The following is a 22535-nucleotide window of genomic DNA, read 5'->3' on the forward strand; positions in this document are numbered from 1 at the left end:
GCATGGCTGGCTCGTACCTGAGCCATGTTGCAACCCTATATTCAATCAGTGTTCCCTCTAATTTTTGATGTCCATGTACAGAATGAATTTTATTATGTGCACCAATATGGAGATGATGTGATCCATAAGGTCCATATTGGTGCACATGGCAAAACTCATTCCACACATAGATGGTGTGTAGTGGCAGTGGGCTGAGGAGTTAAGAATGCGGGAAGGTTGGTGCATAGGGTGGGGAATAAGGGCTCTGGCTGGGGTTCCAAACTCTGGAGTGGTGGTGGAGATGTGGTGTTGTGGGGGGAGGGAGTGCAGGCTACCCCAGACAGCGAGGCCTACCCCCAGCCCTCTCTCACACAGAAGCTCATGGCTAGGTGAGAAGTGCCTCTCCACAGATGTGGGAACTCCAGTGGGGCATGACCAGAGAGGGAAACCATTCCATATCCCTGGCATATTTGGGCAAGACTGGATGAGGGCTAGGGAAAAGGTGCCTCTTCCCCAGCTATTGTAGGTCCATGTTGGGTTGGGGTTGGGATTGGGAGAGGGATGCCTCTCCCCTGGCTGAGGCAAGTCTGGGGCAGCTCTGTGCTGGGGCCGGCAGGCAGAGGTGCCTCTTCCCACCACAGCTGGTATGGGGCTTAGAGAGAGACTTCTCTCCCTGCTGGAGCCCTGAGCCCTGCTTGGGGCTTAATACACAGTTGTATGGCCACACAACTTAGAGGGAACTTAGGTCACAATGCCTAGGACAAGAGTCTGAGCCCAGCCCTGCAAAACAGGAGCTACCCAAGCTGCTGCCATGGGATACATTTTTGTTTTCTCATTTGAATCGTTGTTTGTTGTTTTTAGTTTTCATTTTAAAAAAACGCAGGGCTCTAAACATTGTCATTTGTGATGTGAATAATGGAGTGGAAAGCATGTTTACTAAATTTGCAGATGACTTCAAGCTGAGAGCAGTCGCTAGCACTTTGGGGGATAGGCTTAGAATTCAAAATAACCTTGATGAATTGGAGAACTGGTCTGAAATCAACAAGATGCAATGCAATAAAGAAGCTGATGTGGCTGCCACCAGCTGGGAGGTGAGAAGCCCAGGCAACTGGCCTCTGCTCCCAGTGGGGAGGGGAGCAGCCCAGAGAGCAGTTGCAGGGCGGGGAGCTACACAGAGATGAGAGCCCAAGCTTTCAGTCCCCCCACTGCCGACTGCCACTCTTCAGTCGGTAGTAGCACTCGTGGTGGGGATGCACGCTCCGACAGAAGGAGGGTACGGTGGACACAGGTTGACCTAAGTTGGTTGTGTAGACATGCCCTAAGTGTAGCAGCTTAATATGTGAATCGGAGAGAGGCAGTAAGGATAACTGAGATGCATGCAGCCAATGAAGATACAGGGGGGAATTTTCAAAGGCATAATGTGCAGTTAAGATCCTATCTGCCCTTTGTGCCTTTGAAAATGTTCACCTCAATCAATACCCCCCCGTCAAAGACAGGAAAGTTAGTTTCATTGAAAGCCTTATATAGATGGGATCAAGTAGAACATTGCAGTCAGCATCCCTCCCAAGACAAGAACTGACGCAGCAAAGAAACAGATCAAAGAGAAAATAATGCAAGATTAATGCCTCCGCAAATGGCAACATGGATAAGGTAGGCTTTGCTCTACATGCACAATGCATGCAAAAGTTCAGCTAAATCGTGGCAGGAAAAAGCAGAGCAGTCAGTGACTCTGATAGGCCAAGTGTCAGGCCTGGCCAAGGCTAAGAACTGACAGGTTTAAAACTAATAAAAGAAAGTTCTTCTTCACACAGCGTGTAGTCAACCCGTGGAACTCCTTGCCAGAGGAGGCTGTGAAGGCTAGGACTATAACAGAGTTTAAAGAGAAGCTAGATAATTTCATGGAGGTTAGATCCATAAAAGGCTATTAGCCAGGGAATAAAATGGTGTCCTTGGCCTCTGTTTGTCAGAGGCTGGAGAGGGATGGCAGGAGACAAATTACTTGATCATTGTCTTCGGTCTATCCTCTCTGGGGCACCTGGTGCTGGCCACTGTCAGCAGACAGGATACTGGGCTAGATGGACCTTTGGTCTGACCCAGTACGGCCATTCTTATGTTCTTATTCAAAGCTGAAAACCAAAGCTTCAAAGCTGAAAACCAAAGATTCAAAGCTGAAAACCAAACTTGTTCAACTGCATATTGGTTCTATTAAAATGGGTATTCGTTTTATAAGAATGTCCTTAACGTGTAGACTATCAAATGTGTATAAGTTGCTTCATGCATTAATCTCACTTGGAACGTCTGTATTCCATGTAGTAAAGAAATATAAAAATTTTGCTTTATAACTTTGAACTTGTGAACCCAGGCACAGGAATCATTTTGAATCCCAATCCCATATGGTCATTCAAGAGGCCTACCAAAATCAAATGGGCCACGCAGAAACATCATGATGCAAAGCTTGGTGAATGGCCTTGTCACACCTTGGAAATGCTACATGCAAAGGAGCTCATGTCATGGAATGGAAGATCAAATGTAAAAGACAAAACAGGATCAGAAGAAAAATTTGCTTCTCTTTGCTATTTGAGCTCTTGCAGGGCCAAACACATTAAATAAAAGCAGAGATCCCCAAAATCAACTTGGTTCCACCCTGAAAAACAGCTTGAATGGGCACACTACTACACCTCTGTAACTTTTAGGAAGCAGAGATGATAATTTGTGTGTGTGTGTATGTCTGCTAGCTTTAACTTGCACATAACTCTCAGTTCTTTTTCCTAGTTAATAAACTTTTAGGCTACGTCTAGACTGCAAGCCTCTTTTGAAAGAGGCTTTTTTGAAAGATACTTTCGAAAAAGCCTCTTTCGAAAAAGAGCGTCTAGACTGCAAGCAGTACTTTCGAAAAAGCAAACCGCTTTTTCGAAAGAAAGCACCCAGGCAGTCTGGATGCTCTCTTTTGAAAAAGCCCTGTTTGCATTCAAGAATGCCTTTTCTCGAAAGAGCACTGTTGAAAAAAGGTGTTCTTCCTCGTGAAATGAGGTTTTCCGTTGTCGAAAGAAAAGCCGCATTCTTTTGATTTAATTTCGAAAGAACGCGACTGTAGTCTAGACGCAGGTGAAGTTTTTTCGAAAAAAGGCTAATTTTTTCGAAAAAACCCTTGAGTCTGGACACAGCCTTAGTTAGTTCATCACAGGATTGGCTACAGGTATTGTCTTTGATGTAAGACCCAAGGTACCAAATGATCTGGGTTAAATGACTGATCTCTTGCGACTGGGAGAAACCTGAATATCTATATCTATAATCTATATCTATATTTATATTTATATTTGTTGGGGGGGGGGGGGGTGTATAAGTGACCATTGATCACTAAGTCCAGCTTGGATGGGTGGCAAGATAGACTGGAGAGCCCAAGCAGACTCTGTGACTCCACGGTAAGACAATTACCATGATCCAGGAGCAGGGGCAGATGACTATTTTGCAGGGCCCAGGGCAGCACAATATAATGGGGCCCCCTTTGCCATGGCGCATGTGCGGGGCTTCTTGAAGCGTGGGGCCCAGGGCGGCCACCTCGCTTGCCCTGCCCTATATCTGCCCCTGTGAAGGAGTTCAAATTTGTTACAGGGGGTATGTCTACACTACAGCGCTAATTCGAACTAACTTAGTTCGAATTAGTCAATTCGAACTAATCTAATTCGAACTAACGCATCTAGAACTAAAAACTAGTTCGAATTAGCATTTTGCTAATTCGAACTAGCGCATCCACATTGAGTGGACCCTGAACCTGGGTTAAGGATGGCCGGAAGCAGTGCCGGCAGGGCATCAGAGGAGGACTTAGAGCGTGGAGATGCTGTCTCAGGCTAGCCGAGGGCTGTGCAGTTCTCAGGAGGTTTCCCGCTTGCAAACCAGTCCTGGCTTGGATTGCCCTGACTGCCCACACTGGGCACATGACAGCACTTGGCCATCAGTCCGGCTGCACTTGCCGCAGGTTGCCATCTGGGGAGAGGGGGCAATTGGGGGGCTGCAGGAGAGCTTCCACCCCCAGAAGCCCACAGAGCCAGCCCAGTCCTCCCCATCGGGGGCTCGTGCCCCATTTCTCCCTCACCTCCTTCCACTTACCCTTCCCTAGCCCCTCTTCTTGATGTACAAAATAAAGATAACGTGTCTTCCAAAATGGAATCTGTCTTTATTGAACAAAACTGGGGGAGACTGGGAAAAGGAGGTGGGAGAGGGGAAGAGAGAGGCTGGGAAAGGGGAGGGCAACTAAAATGATCAGGGGTTGGGAACAGGTCCCATATGAAGAGAGGCTAAAGAGACTGGGACTTTTCAGCTTAGAAAAGAGGAGACGGAGGGGGGACTGGATAGAGACCTCTAAAAGCAGGAGTTGGGTGGAGAGGGTGCATACAGAAAAGTTCTTCATTAGTTCCCATAAAGAAGGACTAGAGGACACCAAAGGAAAGGAATGGGTAGCAGGCTTCAAACTAGTAACAGAAAGTTGTTCTTCACAAAGCAAAGAGTCAAGCTGTGGAACTCCTTGCTGCAGGAGGCTGTGAAGGCTAGAACTGGAACAGAGTTTAAAGGGAAGTGAGATCAAGTCATGGAGGCTGGGTCCATGGAGAGCTATTAGCCAGGGGGTAGGAGTGGTGTCCCTGGCCAAGGTTTGTGGAAGGCTGGAGAGGGATGGCACGAGACAAATGGCTTGGTCACTGTCTTCGGTCCATCCCCTCCAGGGTCCCTAGGGCTGGCCGCTGTCGGCAGACAGGCTACTGGGCTAGATGGACCTTTGGTCTAACCCAGGACGGCCATTGTAAGCTCAGGGCTCAGGGTTGGGGGTCTCAGTGGACCCCCTTGATTCTCTTGCACACCTGCTCCTGGGTGGCCAGGCTGGCAGCTATCCTGCCCAAGCCGGCCACTTTCCTGTGTCTAGTGCGGAGATCGTGGATGAGGTCCACGGTGTCCGCACTAGCCCAGGCGGGTGCCTGCCTCTTGCGGTCCCGGGCAAGCTCCCGGGAGCCGCCAGCCTGGTCCCGGGAAGAGGGGGAGGGCTGGGGGGCATCGGGTGGCTGGCTCGAGCCGTGCCAGGTGCAGGGTCTGCTGGCTGGGTTCTGGCAGGCTTGCACCTGGCACGGGCACCATAGCCAGCCCGTGCCCCTTTAGGGTATGTCTACACTACCCCGCTAGTTCGAACTAGCGGGGTAATGTATGCATACCGCACTTGCTAATGAAGCCCGGGATTTGAATTTCCCGGGCTTCATTAGCATAAGCGGGGAGCCGCCATTTTTAAATCCCCGCTGCTTCGAACCCCGTGTAGCGCGCCTACACGGGGCTCGAACTAGGTAGTTCGGACTGGGTGCCTATTCCGAACTACCGGTACACCTCGTTTCACGAGGAGTACCGGTAGTTCGGAATAGGACCCTAGTCCGAACTACCTAGTTCGAGCCCCGTGTAGCCGCGCTACACGGGGTTCGAAGCAGCGGGGATTTAAAAATGGCGGCTCCCCGCTTATGCTAATGAAGCCCGGGAAATTCAAATCCCGGGCTTCATTAGCAAGTGCGGTATGCATACATTACCCCGCTAGTTCGAACTAGCGGGGTAGTGTAGACATACCCTTAAGGGGTCCGGGGCTGGGAGGGGGACAGTAGTGTTTCCCTGGTGTTGGCCAGAGTGGCCACCAGGGAAACCTGGGAAGGGCTAGCCTCCCACTAGTTCGAATTAAGCTACACAGCCCTTAATTCGAACTAGCTAGTTCGAACTAGGCTTAATCCTCGTGGAATGAGGATTACCTAGTTCGAACTAAGCGCTCCATTAGTTCGAATTAAATTCGAACTAACCGAGTGCTAGTGTAGCGCCTATGAAAGTTAGTTCGAACTAACGCCCTGCTTTTCGGTTTGTCCAGAGGCAGGCACTCATGGCCACATGTCACTTTAGATAACATGACAAGGTTATTAAAAGAAGCAATTTTTTCTAGGAGGAAAACAAATGTTGCAAAGGGAGCCATTATAGTAGCAACTTTTATTTCCCAAGAGACAAAATATGATGACTGAATTCTTTTGTTAAATCATGGCAACAAGGACTTTAGCAATGAGTTGAAGACAACACATAACAGTGGTAATCAGTCTTGAAAAGTTGTATGGCCACTTTGTCCAGGATCAGATCACAGCAGCATAGCACTATATGACAATGTTTGCATTTTAACACTGCTTCAGTATGTTATGTGGTAACAAAGGGCATCATAGCTTATTATTGGTGCTTGTTGATGTGGCATCACTCTGATTTTATGACATGTTTGACTTCACTCATGCAATATTTCTTGTCTCCTTCTGTCTACCTCCTTAGCCTTGGAAAGCAGTCTGCTAGAAGAGAAGAGACATTTCTTCTCATTTCATCCCCATCCCCACCACTCTTGGTGCTTGGGAGAGAGAGAGTGTTTCCTTTCTCTTTCTCAGCTTAATGCCTGCCTGTGCCACAGTCTTCTTGTTTACACAATATTGTGCAGGTCATCAATGCCACAATATTCAAAAGTGTCCATTATAATTTTATAAGCCCCCCTGGAGAGCCCTGAGAAGCCATGGGCTGTAAACCCCAAAACTGAGTCATGCAAAATGAAAATTTAGGCCTGTCAGAGATCTTCTCAAAACATTTCCATAGGACTCCACCCCTCAGATTTTTCCCACATATAGTCTTCTCTTAAACTCTCTCTATTTAACTTTCACAAGCTAAACACAGTGGGTGTGTCTAGACTACAGGGTTTTTTCGAAAAAAAGTGGCCTTTTTTTAAAAAAAAAAAACTTCCCCTGCGTCTAGACTGCAACCATGTTCTTTCAAAAGTAAATCAAAAGAACGCGGCAGTTTTTTTGATCACTGTAAACCTCATTTTACAAGGAATAACACCTTTTTTCAAAAGTACTCTTTCGAAAAAAGGCGCTATTGAATGCAAACTGTACTTTTTTGAAAGAGAGTGTCTAGACTCTCTTTTGAAAAAGTGGCTTGCTTTTTCAAAAAATCTGTTTGTAGTCTAGACACTTTCTTTTGAAAGAGGCTTTTTTAAATGATTCTTTCAAAAAAGCCTCTTTCGAAAGAGGCTTGTAGTCTAGACATAGCCATTCCTATACTCTCTGCAATATGGATTATACCTTTGGGGAACAAAATATAAACATTTCTAACACATGCAATTGAATTACGTTTGTTTGACAAGTGGTTTGGCTTCCCTTCTTGTTATGGTTACAAAAACAGTTTTGTTTAGATGGTAAATAAATGATGAAATTTTCCTAATACCTAGCTCTCCTCTCTGGCAGCGTGGGCATCTCTGGGTCATGGTCTAAGTAAAGGTGAAGATGCCAATGGAAATGCCTTATGAAAATCTTGGCAGGATACTTCTGCTCTCTTCTTCAAGGGCAAACACCACTAGCCTAGAGCAGACAGATGGAGCTGGTTTTGGAGTGAGTTATGCCAGTGGGATCCACTGTGCAGAAGAGGTATGCTTGGAGGACTCCAGATTTTACAAAGTGTGTTTGAAGGGAAATGACACCAAAGAAGTTAAGTCTAAAGAAGTTTCAGAAATGGTTGTTGCAAGAGGTGGGGATTTTCTAAGCATGTCTCAACAATAATTGCAAAGGTTACAGAAAGCTCCTGACTTTTATTAAGATTGCTCTGGGTACCAGGAAGGAGTTCAGTTAGGTACCCATTTTCATAGTACATAAATGGTACATCTGTCTGGAAGAATCAGCTCGTGCACAGTGGCGTACAGTTTTATATACAACTATGGGAAAGGGGGAAGATATATAACAGGAATCTACCAGAAGCCAGCAGGAATGAAACAAAAAGATCAGTCAAGGAAAAATAGCTATATTGTTTTATTGTTAAATCTTGCAGTGAATTAAAAGTGATGAAAATGAAGGACTAGTTACATGTGTGGAATAAGACATGGCACAGGTAGGCACTATGCAGGGTTCCCCTCGTGAATGTCATTCCTGAGCTGTCACCCATTTTATTCCAGCCAGAGATACCAACTGAGCAAAACAAACAAAAAAAATTTATTCTGCAATAAAGTGAAATGTTTCTAGGATGAGCACAAATTCATTTTCACTTTTAACTATACCAACCCTGATTACTGAAGAGGCGCACGTGGATTGGAACAGGTAATTTCCTTTAAGAGGCAGCAGGTGCCTGAAACGAAAGGGGAAGCTCAGGAACCGATGGGGATTAAGACAGGATCCAACCAAAAGAAGCTGGAGCCAGAAACCTGAGACATCAGTCAGATAGGGCCTGAAAGTAGCCTGCTGAACAGGACAAAGCCCAGGCAGACAGGGTTGCAGATAGGCTGACAGAAGAAGGAAGCCAAGGCCACGGAGCTGAGCTCCAACCAGAAAAGGCCAGGACTGGTGGCTTTGGGTGGATGAGACTGGAAAGAGGAACAACTCTGGGTGCAGCATAAGAATCAGGACTGAATATGAGTTTGTGCTGTGACCTTTATGTGGGACTTTGAAAATTGGTTGAATGATTTCTGTTCTTAAACCAGCCACAAGGGGAAGTGCTGCTAGTCACGTGCACTTTGTGGAATTCTTAAGGGACCCACAAGAGGGAGCTAACAAAAGCAGGGGGCCTGCAAAAGGACTCCTGGCCAAGAGGGAGTACTCATAGTTGGCAACACATGTACAAGAACAGTTGATAAACAATCCATGAAATGAAATTTATTTGCATAAACTTGGTGAACTGTTACAAATACCATATACAACTATATAATCAACAGAGATTTGCAGACATTTAGAAGGATTATATTTATTGACACATTTGGGCCTGATTCACTGCTGCATTACACTGCAGGCTCCCAAGGCACAGCTCCATATCCCCAGAAGGGATGGGGCCTCTGGCAAAGGCCAGGACAGCCAGCACTCGGTGCCACCTGGACCATGACACGCTGCCCTCCCCCGCTCTCAGAGTTGCCCGGAGCGCATGGTGCAGCACTCTGGTGGCAATTTAAAGAAACTGGGGCTCCAGCTGCCCTCACTAACACAGTAGCAACAGTGTTGGCTGGGAGCCCCGAGCCCCTTTGAATCACCAGACCCCAGAGCAACTCTCCCCTTTGCTTCTCCCCCCCCCCCCCATTAGAAGCCTGGGGAGTAATTGGTCACATCTCTAGATCCAGGGTTTTTGTTTTGTTTTTATTTTCTCCACAAAAAAGGAAAATAATGCCTTCAAATGATCAACAGTTCTAGATTTAAGATCCATGTCTCCAGATGATCTGGTCATTTAATCACCATGAATAATTCCACCTTATCTAAGTCTTTCCCTTTTCAAGGTTAATAACTTCCCAGCTGTCAACTCATGTTTGCACATAGTTAAAGTCACATTGAGAACTGTTGATCCCTTGAAGGTGGTATTTCCTTCCTCATGAAAAAAAGAAACCCCAAACTGTAGAAATAACCAAGTATTTTTGAAATAATAGGTTTAACAGCTTGGGGTCTTCTTTCTGCATCATCCAGCTAGAGACTGGCACCCAAAAATCAAAAAGGCCTGCTGCAAAATGGGCACAAACACTGATTCCATAGGAAAGATCTGTGCCGGGTCACATCAGTCAGAATTACATTAAAATGGTAAAGGAGTCACTCTAATATCTCTCTGGTTACCTCATCCCTCACTGTATTATCTGAGCACTCTGTGACAAGCGTGTCAAAGTTTCCTTGCAATGCCATTAACATACGTGGCAAAAAGAGGACAAGGAAGAAATTGGGCGTATAGTGCACCTGTGCATGCCATGGATGCAGACTTTCCAAAACCTATATGCTGGAGGGACTTCTGGGATCCCCTTGCTAAATTTCCATCCCTCACTTGATAAGAGCATTGAGATGAATTCCCATTACCTGATGCAGTTCACCAGGGATGGATGAGAGTGCTGCAGGGCCCCGGGCAGCGCCGTGGGGCCCCGGGCAGCACAATTTTGCGGGGCCCCACCCTTTGACATGGCACATGTGCAGGGCTTCTGCAAGGGCGGGGCTTGGGGCAGCCGCCCCGCTCGCCCTGCCCCAAATCCGCCGCTGCAGTTCACTTTTCTGTTGGTCTTTGTCATGTTACTGAGTTTTAAGGGGAGCAGCCAGATCACTGCTGTGCCCATGGGGGGGAGGGGGTTGCCCCAAAAGTTGGTACAGAGGGGGCCATTTGAGGTGTCAAACGAAAGCTTTCCTTCTACTGGTTCTGTATATGCTAACCCTATACTAGTATAATATCTGTGTGTGGAGTTATAAATATGTATTCTGTGTCAATACTAGAAACTTCTCTGTTTGTGGCTGAGCAATAGGTGAGGAATGCTCAGCCCATGGACATGCTAATGAGCAAAGCTCCAGGGAACAATGGACCTCTGAAGGCCAAAGACACACCTGGTCACTGGCCATGTGACTGTCTTCAGCTTGGAAGAGACCAGGAAGGGATATAAAAGTGCCATGCAGCATGCTCCATCTTGGTATCCAGTTTTGCTCCTGACCCCAGAGGCAGCTTTGCAGGGAATCACGAGCCGGAAGGAACTGTGAACCCATCCTGACATAGGATGTACACAAAAGACTTTTAAGCATCAGTTATAACATCTCCACTGCGAGCCTGCATTGAGAACTGGGAGATTCGATGCATGTAATGTACAATACTTTAACAACCTTACTCTCATGCTTTTCTGTCTTTTAGTAATAAACCTTTAGATTTTAGATTCTAAAGGATTGACTCAGCGTGATTTGTGGGTAAGATCCAGAGTGTAAATTGATCGGGACCTGTGGCTGGTTTCTTGGAACCAGGAGAACCTGTTCGGGGAAGGTGAGATTGGGTTCTAAAACCCCTCACCTGTGAGCAGGCCTGGGGCTGTTTGGGGCACGGATATAGCTGGGTTGTCAGAGGGGTTTTGCTCATGAGGCTTCTGGCTGGCCAGACAGGCAGCTGAAGTGCTCTGTGGAACTCGTTTGTGGCCTATTTGGATAGGTCTCTAGTCCGGGGCAGTAAGGAGCCCCGAGTTTGAGCAATTTACCCTGAGTGGATGCCCTCAGCGGTGCCCAGACCCGGCCCAGTCCATCACAGTCTTACTCACCAAATACTCCTGCAGAGCACATTTCTGCTGTAGGATGCCCAAGATTATGCTATGTCAGTTGTTTGGGGGTGGCTGCACTCTGATGACTTCACAAAGTTTTCATGCTTTCACCTTCATGTCAAGCCTGGCAAGCAGAACATTGTGGCACCCTATGGATATAGTGACTATATATATATATATATATATATATATATATATATATATATATATATATATATATATATGTTTAGGACTAGTTGTGCGCACATATATATATATATATATATATATATATATATATATATGTTTAGGACTAGTTGTGCGCACATTTCTAAACCTGTGCCTTCAGATTTGTTCTTCAGGTTCTATCGCCTCTTTCCTTAGTGATGAAGAAACGTTTTCCTGTAACGGGAAAAAAATGAATGTATTCTGCGGTCATAGTCCCCATCCTTCTTTGAGCACACACTTACATCTCTGTTGCTCAGATAGATTATCAGAAGAAAAGAAGGAACATAGTTTGGGCAGCCCTAGAGTAAGACATTAGCAGCACATCACTGAACCACAGGAAGACAGCTCTCTTGCTAATTCCCATTCTCAGAGCAGAAATGTCTTGGGGAATCATTGGAGGTTTGAGCTGCATGCAGCTTCCCTGTGCACTAAAATAAGGTAGTACGGCCACAAGTGCTAGGCAGTGTTTGAACTAGGCCAGGGACAACCAGTTCAGCCACACAAGACAGGTTATAAGCAGTTGCAGCTGATGGGATGGGTTCTGTGCTCTCCTTCTCCTGTCCATGTCACAGACAGAGACACACTGCTTCTTCATACAGGGGCTGATACAAGACATCCCACTGGGGGTCAGAGCTGTTCACATTCCGGACTGTGAAGCATGCGCTGGTTTTACCCTAAATATAACAACTGGCAGCACTGGAAATGGATACAGATTATTCCCAGAGGCAGTTCATTAGGTAAGGTGTTTTGCCTTTCCCTTCCCAGATAGTCTAATGTTACTGTTTTATTTTATGGAAAACAAACTTACCTCATATTGGTCTGCAATACTCTAGGTTTCAACTATGAAGAGGTCTGGGGAGATTGCGAAGTATGTACAGGTAAACTACTTCTTTTTGTTGCTTAGATTTTGACATGGAGGAGAGCTCTCAGCAGCCATTTGGGCTGTATCAAGAGCCTTCTTTTTGTCCTTGAAATCTGCTGCTAAGAGCCACAGCAATGAAGTATAAGGGGATAAGAAAAGCAGAGTTCAGCTCTTTCAACTTAAAACTAAACCTCTTGTTTCTTAAATATGATGCAATAGCAAATGAAACAATCACCTGTCTGTAGCTAAATCCTATTTAGTTTACTCGGCTACACATCTGTGTGAAATACAGCTTTGTCTGAACCATTGGGCATTCATTTCCAGCAGGCATTAATTAAATGGTCACAATGCAAAAGCAAATGCATTTCCTCTGTGCAAGACTCTGATAAAAATAGGAAATTATAACATTTTAAGAGATTCCAATCAATGAGACACAGTACAGAATATCACCTAATGGTTTCACAGCTGTGACTCCACAATTAAGATCGAAAGAATGTTTCTTTATAATACTCTAGTTCCATTTCGGTATAGGCTCTGTTGTTCGATAAATATTTAAGATTCATAGTGTCTCCACACTGTACATATTTGTCTTCAGCTTTTTGGATGCAGAATTCCCAATACTGGCCAAGTATTCAGAGGCAGAATTGGCTCTAATAGAAACTAATACTTACTTAAATTTACATTTTGGACAAATTATTTGTGTAACAAAATAATAAAAGCCAAGCAGCAGAGACTGTTTCCTCCTTTTTTGTTGCTGCAGTAACAGGTTGTATTACAAGCTAATAATGTGACAGACATTCAGAACAGGTCTTAGGCCAATACATCACACACAGTTGCACTAAACACCCCTAAACACTCCTCATGCTCATCAGCAATGAATTGCTTGCTGATTGAGTTGCGTGCAACCTGGCACACACTAAGGGATTCTCACCCATGCGCAGAATAGCAGCAAATCCTGCTATGTGAGATACTGTGTAAATAATAAATGGAATGGCATTTGTGAAATGCAACTGAGTCAATCTTTTAGTCTGCAGGGACTGCAGTTTTCGAGTGTCACACACACTTCAGAGATATTAGGGGTCTATTCTGCCCTCTAGATAGCTTTTTGTCTATGGCGGGCTGGCAGCTGAAGGAGTCTTAATAACATCAGTATCTTTCACATTTTTATGGCTGTGCTTTCTAAGGGCCAGGACCTCCTGTAAAAGGAAATCCATTGAGACCACCTATTGCAGGACTGGACCCTTTGTGTGGTTAACATATAAATTATAGTGACAGGTTTAAGTTTATTTGGCAAGGATATTATCATCTTGTTACCCACAGGATGCTTCTTTTAGCCATATTTTGAGCCTTTTCCCTAAGGGTACGTCTACACTTGCTCCCTAGTTTGAGCTAGGGATGCAAATGTAGCCGACCGAAATTGCTAATGAAGTGGGGATTTAAATATCCCGTGCTTCATTAGCATGATCTCGCCAGAATGTTACTCCGTTCAACAGCTTATTTGAACCAGGAAGTGCACGCCAGGACGCGTTAGTTCAAACCAAACCCCTTGGTTCGAACTGACATTACTCCTCATTTTTTGAGCAAGTGTAGACGTATATTTTACCTAAAGCAAGAGTTCTTAGTTTAGGGATAGCAACCTTCTAGGGAGGCTGGGAACGGAAGTCAGAGTGTCAAATCTATCTTGTCCTTTTCAAAATGATAGATTGAAGGGAGCGTCCCATATAGAAAATGTTGAAAACCATTGGCCAAAAGTCATGTCATTGATTTAGCTCAGTGTTTCTCAGAATGGTCCACAAAACCACTTTGAGGAACATGCTAACTGGCTGCACTGGTTTGTTTACTTACTGGTGCCACCAGTGGCAGGTATAGGGCAGGGCGAGCGGGGCGGCTGCCCCAGCCCCCGCACTTCAATAGGCCCCGCGCCAGCCTCTCTCACCCTGCCATATATCTGCCGCTGATGCCCTTACCTGCTGGAGCGGCCTCCACTGCTGCCTTTCGCTGCTAGTCCACAAGCGGCTCCATTAGCCAGGGGCTCGCGCGGCGGCGGTGGCGCGTTGCCAGGGAGGCGAAGGGAGACGCCTGGTCATGGCGCCCAAGTATCCCACTGCTCCACCCTCCGGCCCCACCCAGAGAGAGGCTGGGGTGGTGAGGTTTCTCCCCCGGGGGGAGCCCAGACCTCTTTCCCGCCGTGCCTGGGGCAGAGCGACCTGCCCACCAGGGAGACCCCATCTCCTCCCGCCTGTCCCCACCTTCCCCCTCTCATGGGTGCAACGTGATCCAAGTCCACAGTCAGCGCCCCCTCCCCCCCCACACACACATGTCCCTGGGAGCAGGGGGAGTTGCCAGCTGCCCCCACCCAGCCAGGAGCTGTTCGAGAGGCTGAAATGGTAATTTTGGCCTGTCCGCTGAGTCAGACACCCCTGCCTGCTGCTCCTCCCTATGGCCCATCTGTGTGCCATCCTCCATGTAGCCACACCCTGCCTGCCCCCCAACCCGAGTAACCACACGCTGCCTGCCCCCCCAAATCCCAGCACCCACATGCTGCCTCCCTCCCCAAATCCCAGCACCCACATGCTGCCTGTCCCCCAAATCCCAGCACCTAATGCTGCCTGGTCCCCCACGTCCCAACAGCCACATGCTGCCTCCCCCCAACACCCAACGCTGCCTGCCCCCCCCCAGTCTCAACACCCACACTCCACCTGGCCCCTACAAGTCCCAATGGTGCCTGCTGCGGACACCCAACGCTGCCTGGCAAATACCAGCCATGGGCAGCTAAAGAGAATCTACTGTGAGCCAGGAGCGTTTTGTAGGTCTTTCGATTATATCGATTGGAAACGACCTGTGTAAAGAAATGGACTTTACTGACATAATTGAAGAATGTGCTGCCAAAAGAGCTAAACAGCTATAACAGACTTAAATACAAATTAAAATGTTTAATTATTAAGCAGAATTGTGTTTAAGAATGAATTACAATATACTGTATTTTCCGGCGTATAAGATGACTTTTTATGCTAAAAAACATCCCCCAAAAATCGGGGGTCGTCTTATACGCCGGGTATACAGGCAGTCCCCGACTTGCAGGTTTGAATGGGGCTTTTCTCACCCTGGAGGACATAGACTGCGGGACCTCGCGGTCCCGCCGCCCATGTACTCCGGGGCGAGAAAAGCTGCTCCGCGTCTCCCTGGTATGCAGACCAGGAAGACGCGAAGCAAAGCCGCGGAGGGGCTCCGGCAGCGGGGCAGCCCAGACGCGCCACGGCTGTCCCGCTGCCGGCATCCTCAGAGGCTTTGCTCCCGGTGTCCCTGGTCTGCTGGAGACGGTCCCCAGCAGACCAGAGGCACCGGGAGCAAAGCTGAAGCGGCGGCGGGGTGCCGCGCTTCTGAGGCTTTGCTCTGGCCCAGTCGCCTTATACGCCGGAAAATACGGTAATTAAAATAAAAATTATCCAACTAAATTAAGTTTCTATCAAATTTACCCAATTCACATTTAATATGAAAAATAGGCTTCAATTTGCGCATTTGACGCCTTTTTTCTATTTTGTCTCCAAAGGGGAGACCTGCAAAATTGTGCTGCCCTGGGCCCCGCAAAACGTTCATCCGCCCCTGGGTGCCATGGCCATGGAGCCTCATGGCTCCCATTGGCTCCAGTTCGCGGCTTCCCACAGCTCCCCTTGGCTGCAAACGGAGAACTAGAGCTAATGGAAGCCATGAGGTTTCTTGGTTGCAGCACTGGTAAATAAACAAATGGGCACAGCCAGTTAGCATGCGTCTCAAAGTTTTGCAGACCACTGTGAGAAACACTGATTTAGCGAAATCCTCCTTTCACACAATGAGCATTTAAAAACTCTTGCAATTATCTGACAAGCCCGCCTGTGCCTCCAGTAGTAATCCATTATTTTAACATTTTAAAAATATTCCAATAAAATATTTGTCATAAATTTGTAATTCAAATCCTGAACACAGGCTGCAATTTTGCCAGATCTCACAACTCAGTAGTGTCTGAAATTGGTCAAAATACTCAGGATGTGAGACCTTCAAAGTTGACATTGCAGGGGATTGTGTTGGTGATTGAATAAGCAATATTCTTCCTCTTGAATTACTAGAGAACCACTCCCCCAGTGCTTGCTGTAAGGCACTGTGCTATTGGAAGTGGCATTTTCTGAAAGAAACAGATGCAGGGTTAGGATCCCTTATTAGGGTACGTCTAAACTACATGGCTCCGTCAACAGAGCCATGAATTTTAGTTTACTCGAAAAGGGGGAAATGAAGCGGCAATTTAAATAATTGCTGCTTCATTTAAATCAAAATGGCCGCCACGCTGTGCTGATCAGCTGATTGTCGGCACAGCACGGCAGTCTAGACGGGAATCTGCCGACCCCAGAACCCTTCGTCGGCAGATCCTGTAAGCCTCGTTTCACAAGGCATAAAGGATCTGCCGATGAATGGTTCTGGGGTTGGCAGATCCCTGTCTAGACTGCCGTGCTGTGCCGACAATCAGCTGATCGGCACAGCGCGGCAGCCATTTTGATTTAAATGAAGCGGTGATTATTTAAATTGCTGCTTCATTTCCCTTTGCCATCCTGCCTAATCTACTGCCTCCATTGATGGAGCCATGTAGTTTAGACACACCCATAGTGATTAAGAAATCTATCTTGGTTTTCAGAGGAAAAGAGGTGTTAGTACAGGAGTAGTGACCAAAGTTCTCTCTAATCTTTTCCATCCCCGTGCAAAATACATTTTGTGATGTGCACGAAGGCATGAATGTGTACCATCCGGAGAAACACAAACATAGCTGTGGGTGCTCTGCAAATCGTCGGAGCATCACTGGACTCTCCTGAGTGGCTGCACAAATGTATAGCTTACAGGGAACACTGGTAATGACCAAATTCTAATATGAACAATTATCTTCCCTGAATTTCCCTTGTACTTCCAACAGGACACAATATTCTAATATTCCTAAACTTGGAGTATTGATGAGGGGGCTGCTTTTTAAAAGGGGGGAATTATTCCTGTGTTTCAGAGTAGACTATATACTTTTGTATAAAATACCATTATTAAAATGTTGACGGGGCAATCATAACAAATAATACTAACAACTCTTTTATTAAAACACTAATTTCTCTACTTCACAAACTATATATGAGGATCATAGTGTTTTTTCCACATCCCACTTCTTTCAGAAGGAGGATGAAGAATGTTATCTGAACACAAATGCCACACGGAAATACTTGAAGGAGACGAAGACATTCGCTTGCCCAGGGGATGATGCCAAAATGCCTGACACTGGCTTCACCCTTACCCCACTCCAGGCAAGCACCTTAAATTGTTCAAAGTCTCCACCTATTAAAGTATAGAAGCAAGGGGACTCTCACCATATAAGTTCCAATCCACTTGTGCTTCCTATTTCATGCCTACTGATCTCCTTTAGCCAATAACTGCATCCTTTCACACTAAAGGGAAGAGGTGATGAGCTGACTCAAGGACATTTGGTTTTACAAAACATAGGTGCCACTTGAAAAGTGCACAATATATTGCTGCTAAATTAAAACATTGTGTGGGCTATTTTTGCCTATTTAGTTTTTTGACTACATTTGCATTCAAAATTAAACACAAAACATTTAAAAATGACAGCATGCCAAACTTAGGGCTGGTGGCATATGCCTGAAGATGCTAGATAACATAAGAGCATAAAAATGAACATACTGGGTCAGACCAAAAGTCCATCTTGCCCAGCGTCCTGTCTTCCAACAGTGGCCAATGCCAATGTCCCAGAGGGAATGAACAGAACAGGGAATCATCAAGTGATCCTTCTCCTGTCATCCATTTCCAGCCTCTAACAAACACCATTCCTAGCCATCCTGGCTAATAGCCATTGATGGACCTAACCTCCCTGAATGTATCTAGCTCTTTTTTAAACTCTGTTAAAATCCTGGTCTTCATAACCTCCATGTTGACTGGCAAGACACTATCCAGTAGATAAGTTGATAAGTAGACACTATCCAGTAGATAAGTACTCTCTATTTTACCAGCTAATAATTTTCCTGTGGAATCAAAGACTTATTAATTCAAGTCCAGATACAGAGTCTAAGTCTTGAAAATTATGGTAATAGACAACCTCATTTTTATTACTTCAAAATAAAAAATAAAATGAGGAAAAAATTAATTGTCTTCAAAGATCACCTGATAATTTCTTGAATCACTGAAGCTATGGAAAACGCAAAGCAGCAAATTGGACTCAGGATTATGATTTTTGGGGGAAAAAGCCAAGAAATGATCTGTTTTGTTGGCCAAGTGAGAGGGGTTGCTTAACAGATATAATAAAAATAAATGATGAATGTCAGTGGGCATAGCACTGCTAGGCTGCTTTCCTGCTCTTGCTGACCCCTGTTGAATGCAACAATGAAAGCATGATGGAGCTCTCTGACATCATTGAGGGGAATGTTTCATGCCCTAATACACTGACTCTCCTTCAATTATAAGTGTGGCAGCTTTGGTATTTGGGTGCAGTACCTCTATCCCTGAGACTTACTTCGTAATACTGAGCAGATCAGTTCATAGAATCATAGAATCATAGAATAATAGGACTGGAAGAGACCTCGAGAGGTCATCGAGTCCAGCCCCCCGCCCTCAAGGCAGGATCAAGCTCCGTCTACACCATCCCTGACAGATGTCTATCTAACCTGTTCTTAAATATCTCCAGAGAGGGAGATTCCACCACCTCCCTTGGCAATTTATTCCAATATTTGACCACCCTGACAGTTAGGAATTTTTTCCTAATGTCCAATCTAAACCTCCCCTGCTGCACTTTAAGCCCATTACTCCTTGTCCTGTCCTCAGAAACCAAGAGGAACAAATTTTCGCCTTCCTCCTTGTGACACCCTTTTAGATATTTGAAAACCGCTATCATGTCCCCCCTTAATCTTCTTCTTTCCAAACTAAACAGGAGGGACTGCTCCTTATTAATACCATACATTGAAACTTCAGAAAACAAAGGCCACCTCATCAGCCAGCTCCCACCAATGCAACAAGACCTTCTCTTACTCAAAAAAGATACTACTATTAAATTTGGCAATTAAACTTGATTTTTTTTCAGACTGAGAGCAACCTTTATTACAAGTATTTTAACAGACTCTTTGTTTCTCTGTGAAAGTCCATTATATAGTGCTATGGTTAAAGCACTGTATTAAGTTATTCGTGAAAAATAAATATTTTTCTTTTCTTTACAATTTCCTAAAGCAGTAAGAAAATGGCCATGAATACAACTGAAGATTTTGCCAACGTAACTGTGTTGCAAAACCATGCTGCTGCTTTCACAAACTGTACCGATGTAGACGTCCTTCTGAAGAATTTTTATCTTCCTTTTATGTACAGCATTATCTTTCTGGTGGGCTTCCCAGGGAATATTATTGCAATTTCTGTATACACTTTCAAAATGAGGCCCTGGAAGAGCAGCACCATCATTATGCTGAATTTGGCCTTCACAGACCTACTGTATTTAACAAGCCTTCCTTTCTTGGTACATTACTATGCCAGTGGAGAACACTGGATCTTTGGAGACTTCATGTGTAAGTTTATCCGTTTTGGTTTCCACTTCAACTTGTACAGCAGCATCCTCTTCCTCACTTGCTTCAGCATCTTTCGCTACTTCGTGATTGTCCATCCGATGAAATTCTTCTCTGTGCAGAAAAAGAGATGGGCAGTGGTGGCTTGTGCTGCTGTTTGGGTGATTTCCTTGGTGGCCGTCAGTCCTGTCAACCTTTTGATCACCTCGAAACAGGAAGAAAACCAATCCGTTTGCCTGGACCTTACTAGTTCTGAAAACCTGGACACTATTAGGTGGTATATCTGGCTTCTGTCTGGGTTACTCTTCTACCTGCCATTAGTAGTTGTGACTCTGTGTTACACGGTCATTATTTACACTTTGGCTAGAGGGCCTCATACTCATGCTTGTTATAAACAGAAAGCTCGCAGACTTGCCATTCTCCTCTTGGTGGTTTTTTATGTGTGCTTTCTACCCTTTCATGTCTTGAGGGGAGTTCGGGTAGAATTAAGACTTCAACCAATTAGCTGCCAGATGGAAAATCAAATCCATGCAGCTTACATTGTCTCTAGACCATTGGCTGCACTGAACACATGTGGTAACCTCTTACTTTATGTTGCAATGGGAGACAACTTCCAGCAGGCCATCCTTTCTCTTTCTAGATGCAAGTTAAGCAACTATGTGCAGCACACTGGGAGCAACAGTGATGTCAATAAGTCTGGAATTAATTAAAATTACAAAGTCATCCTTTTGCACTTGTCTTTAGTATTCAGTTTTATTTGTTTCCGAATAAAATTGCAAATGGCTTCTCTACCCTCCAAAACTGCTGAGTTTTAGGATGAGGCTATATGTATGTCCTCGTTCCTGGGTGACTTGTATTAGTTTTAAATTAAAGTTTTTTAATTTAAACGAGAACCTGCCACCCTGCCCTCCCCAGGCAAATGCCCTATTCCCTAGGCCATGGTGGAAAATGCCCCACCACCTTACTTTCAGTTGAGTTAATACTTCATTCAATATGGATTTGCCAACAGCATATTTTAAACATGATGGGTACCTCATTTTTGACCTCACAACACGAGTACAACTTGCATTGACTTCAATGTTATCATTGATACAGTATTTAATTGAATAGTCTGTGCCAAATGAAGCAGACAATGACTACTGAAATGTTGAGTTATAAACACGGTATATTATTTTGTCAAGCATTTAATAAAACAATATAAAAACTAGTATGTTCTAAGGAGTGCCATTTCTTAATTAAGTAAGTAATAGAACTACACTAAAATTTTGATATATATTGCGGATGTTGAAATCTACAGTTCTGAATATATTTTAAACGTTAAAGCATCAAACACTGATAATATTTTGCAAGCACTACTGAAACCATTTAAGGTGTTCATTATTTTATATTGCCTATTTTTGTTATAGGTGGTTTTTTATTAAAGTGTGGACTTTGCTTAGTAGCCACTAGGTGGCAGTCACGCATGGTGTATGTCACTGAGCCAGATACCTGGCTTCAACCATGCACCTTTGATTCAAACTCAGAGATGGCTACATAACAATGTAGTGTGATTACTGTGGGGGAACAAAACATCCCATGTTTCTTATGGTGCAAACCCACAATTAATTCTAATTAATAAGATCTGAGTTGTGCTACATAATGGCTTTACAATACTTTGCATATGTGACCTTGGTCAATGTACAATTATACTGCTCCAGCTTTCAAGCACAGACCAGCTCCAAAGTGTTTCACTCTTGTTTCCCTAGTAGTCTAATCAGGCTGTCAGCACATTATTAGCAGTTGTTAAATTCAACTTACTTTGCACAACCCCCAAGTCTTAAATTCCCAGTGTGAATCAGCTTGAAAGCTGGAGCAGCAGTATGTCAATTACAGGTATCAGGTTTCAGAAAAAAAAACGTTAAAAAAAAAAGACTAGTAACACTTAAAGACTAACAAAACATGTAGATGATATCATGAGCTTTCATGTGCGCAACCTATGTCTTCAGCTGACTGGAGTATTAGAATATTTTATTCTTGGATCTGGACTTCTAATACTCCAGTTATCTGAAGAAGTGGATTGGGCCCACAAAAGTTCATGATACCATCTACATGTTTTGTTAATCTTTAAGGTACTATTAGTCTATTTGTTTTTCCTGTTATAGACTAACTCGGCTACCCCTCTGAGGGTTTCAGAGAGGTAGCCATGTTAGTCTGTTTCAGCAAAAGCAACAAGGGGTCCAGTGGCACTTTAAAGACTTAGGTAGCATCTACACCGCACCGTGATTTTGGAATAACTAACATTATTCCAAAAAAATGTGGACATCTACACAGCAATTCCATTATTTCAAAATAACATCAAAATAATGGGTGGCTTATTCCGACTTCTGTAATGTAAACCTCATTCCGTGAGGAATAACTCTTCTTCCAAAATAGCTATTTCGAAATAGCTGCAGTGTGGATGCTCCAATGCTGCCATTTTGAAATAGCTCCTCGCCAGGGCGATTCTAAGTAATTTCTCTCCAGAGCTTCCTGGGGCTCTAAATCAAGATAGCGCGTCAACATTAGGGGAGCCTGCCTCAGACTAATTCTGAGGCTTCCCTGCAGTGTGGACGCTGTATTTCGAAATAAGATATTTCAGAATATATCTTCTGGAATAACTTACTCCAAAATAAGTATGCGTGTAGACATACACTAACACATTGTTTGCTGACATGGGTGTACAGGCAGTCCCCGGGTTACGTACAAGATAGGGACTGTAGGTTTGTTCTTAAGTTGAATTTGTATGTAAGTCGGAACTGACGTCCAGATTCAGCCGCTGTTGAAACTGACCAACGGCTGACTACAGGAAGCCCAAGGCAGAGCTGCTCTGCCCCGCGCTTCCTGGAATCAGCCG

At 44.9% G+C, this 22535-nt stretch overlaps 1 protein-coding gene across 1 annotated transcript; it reads left to right on the forward strand.

The window, feature by feature from the left end:
• Positions 1-19353: 19353 nt before the first annotated feature.
• On the forward strand, positions 19354-20373 carry OXGR1 (oxoglutarate receptor 1). The gene has a single exon (XM_006119714.4). It carries the CDS (start codon positions 19354-19356, stop codon positions 20371-20373), a length of 1020 nt encoding a protein of 339 aa, XP_006119776.4.
• The last annotated feature ends 2162 nt before the right edge of the window (positions 20374-22535 follow it).

The sequence above is a fragment of the Pelodiscus sinensis genome, chromosome 1, assembly GCF_052426305.1.
Source record: "Pelodiscus sinensis isolate ZL-2025 chromosome 1, ASM5242630v1, whole genome shotgun sequence".
NCBI lineage: Eukaryota > Metazoa > Chordata > Testudines > Trionychidae > Pelodiscus > Pelodiscus sinensis.